This window comes from Cariama cristata, unplaced genomic scaffold, assembly GCF_000690535.1.
Source record: "Cariama cristata isolate BGI_N322 unplaced genomic scaffold, ASM69053v1 scaffold30920, whole genome shotgun sequence".
Lineage (NCBI taxonomy): Eukaryota > Metazoa > Chordata > Aves > Cariamiformes > Cariamidae > Cariama > Cariama cristata.
The window spans coordinates 1-972 of record NW_009593454.1 but is presented as its reverse complement, the minus strand read 5'-3'; the positions used below and the strand labels follow the sequence as shown (position 1 = coordinate 972).

The following is a 972-nucleotide window of genomic DNA, read 5'->3' as shown; positions in this document are numbered from 1 at the left end:
GCGGCAAAGTCGACCATGTGCAGCCACCCTGCTGCATTGGGCACCCTCCCCTTTCTTTGTGCCTGCAAGTAGGAATGGGCGTCTCTGTCCCCGGCCGCCCCACCGGGCTGCGGGGCTCGAGGGGGCCCTTGGAACTGGGGGAACTTTGTGTTCCCCCCACCCCTCTGAATAGCCTGTTCCCCCTATAATATTAATGGCATGGGAAGGATGGGGGGTTGGGGCTGGGAGGAGAGGGTCAGGTTTGCTATATAGGTGCTGTGCTGAAAAATGAGCATTTACTATTGCCTGGAAAATGGGATTTCTTGCTGGAGCACCCCAGGAACAGGATTTCCAGGGCGCTGCTGCAATGTCAGGGGTAAATCATCGCTGCGTGCTGGGGTCCGTTCCCTGGAAGGAGCCCGGTTGGGGGGCGGCCCCCCACCTGAGTCCGGTTGGTGGGCTGCCCCCCACCTCTCCCAGCAGCAGGGTGGTCCCGGGGCCCGGCTCATCCTTTGTCTGTGCTCCTGGCCACGCAGAGCGGGGCTGTGAGCGAGTACAAAGCCGAGGCGGCTCCCGGTGCAAGCCATGATCCCAAAGCAAAAGCAGGATTTGGCTGAGCCCCCCCATCCCCTCCCCAGGCAGATACTGTTAAAACGCAGAACCGCAGGTACAAAAGAGCTGCCCGGCCACACGCTGCTGCCCTCACCAGCCCTGGGGATGAGCCCCTTGCTCTCTCCGCAAATGCATCCATTCTCCCCAGGCAAGGGGATGCCCTGGGGACTGGAGGTGATTCTTCCCCAGGAACCCATCCGAGCGATTATTTATTTATTTATTTTTTACCTTTTGTGAGCTGAAGGACTGGGTCCAGTGGTACAAAACCAGTCTGTCCTGGGATTTGAGAGCGGGGTCTGTCGGGTCCTGATTTTCCTCCCCCTCCGTGGATTTCCCTGCGTCGTTCTCCAGCGCCGAGATGGGCCACCAGCTGCAGTTGGT

The 972-nt window shown here is 59.8% G+C and overlaps 1 protein-coding gene across 1 annotated transcript in view; it reads right to left on the bottom strand.

Annotated features, from left to right (window-relative positions):
* Positions 1-966, bottom strand: part of LOC104169606 (ganglioside-induced differentiation-associated protein 1-like 1) — a gene marked incomplete at both ends in the record, with an annotated part of 3292 nt that extends 2326 nt beyond the window's left edge. Inside the window, one exon of the mRNA XM_009710569.1 lies at positions 820-966. Within this exon, the coding sequence (XP_009708871.1) occupies positions 820-966 (147 nt within the window). The remainder of the gene's footprint in view (positions 1-819) is intronic.
* Between the last annotated feature and the right edge of the window lie 6 nt (positions 967-972).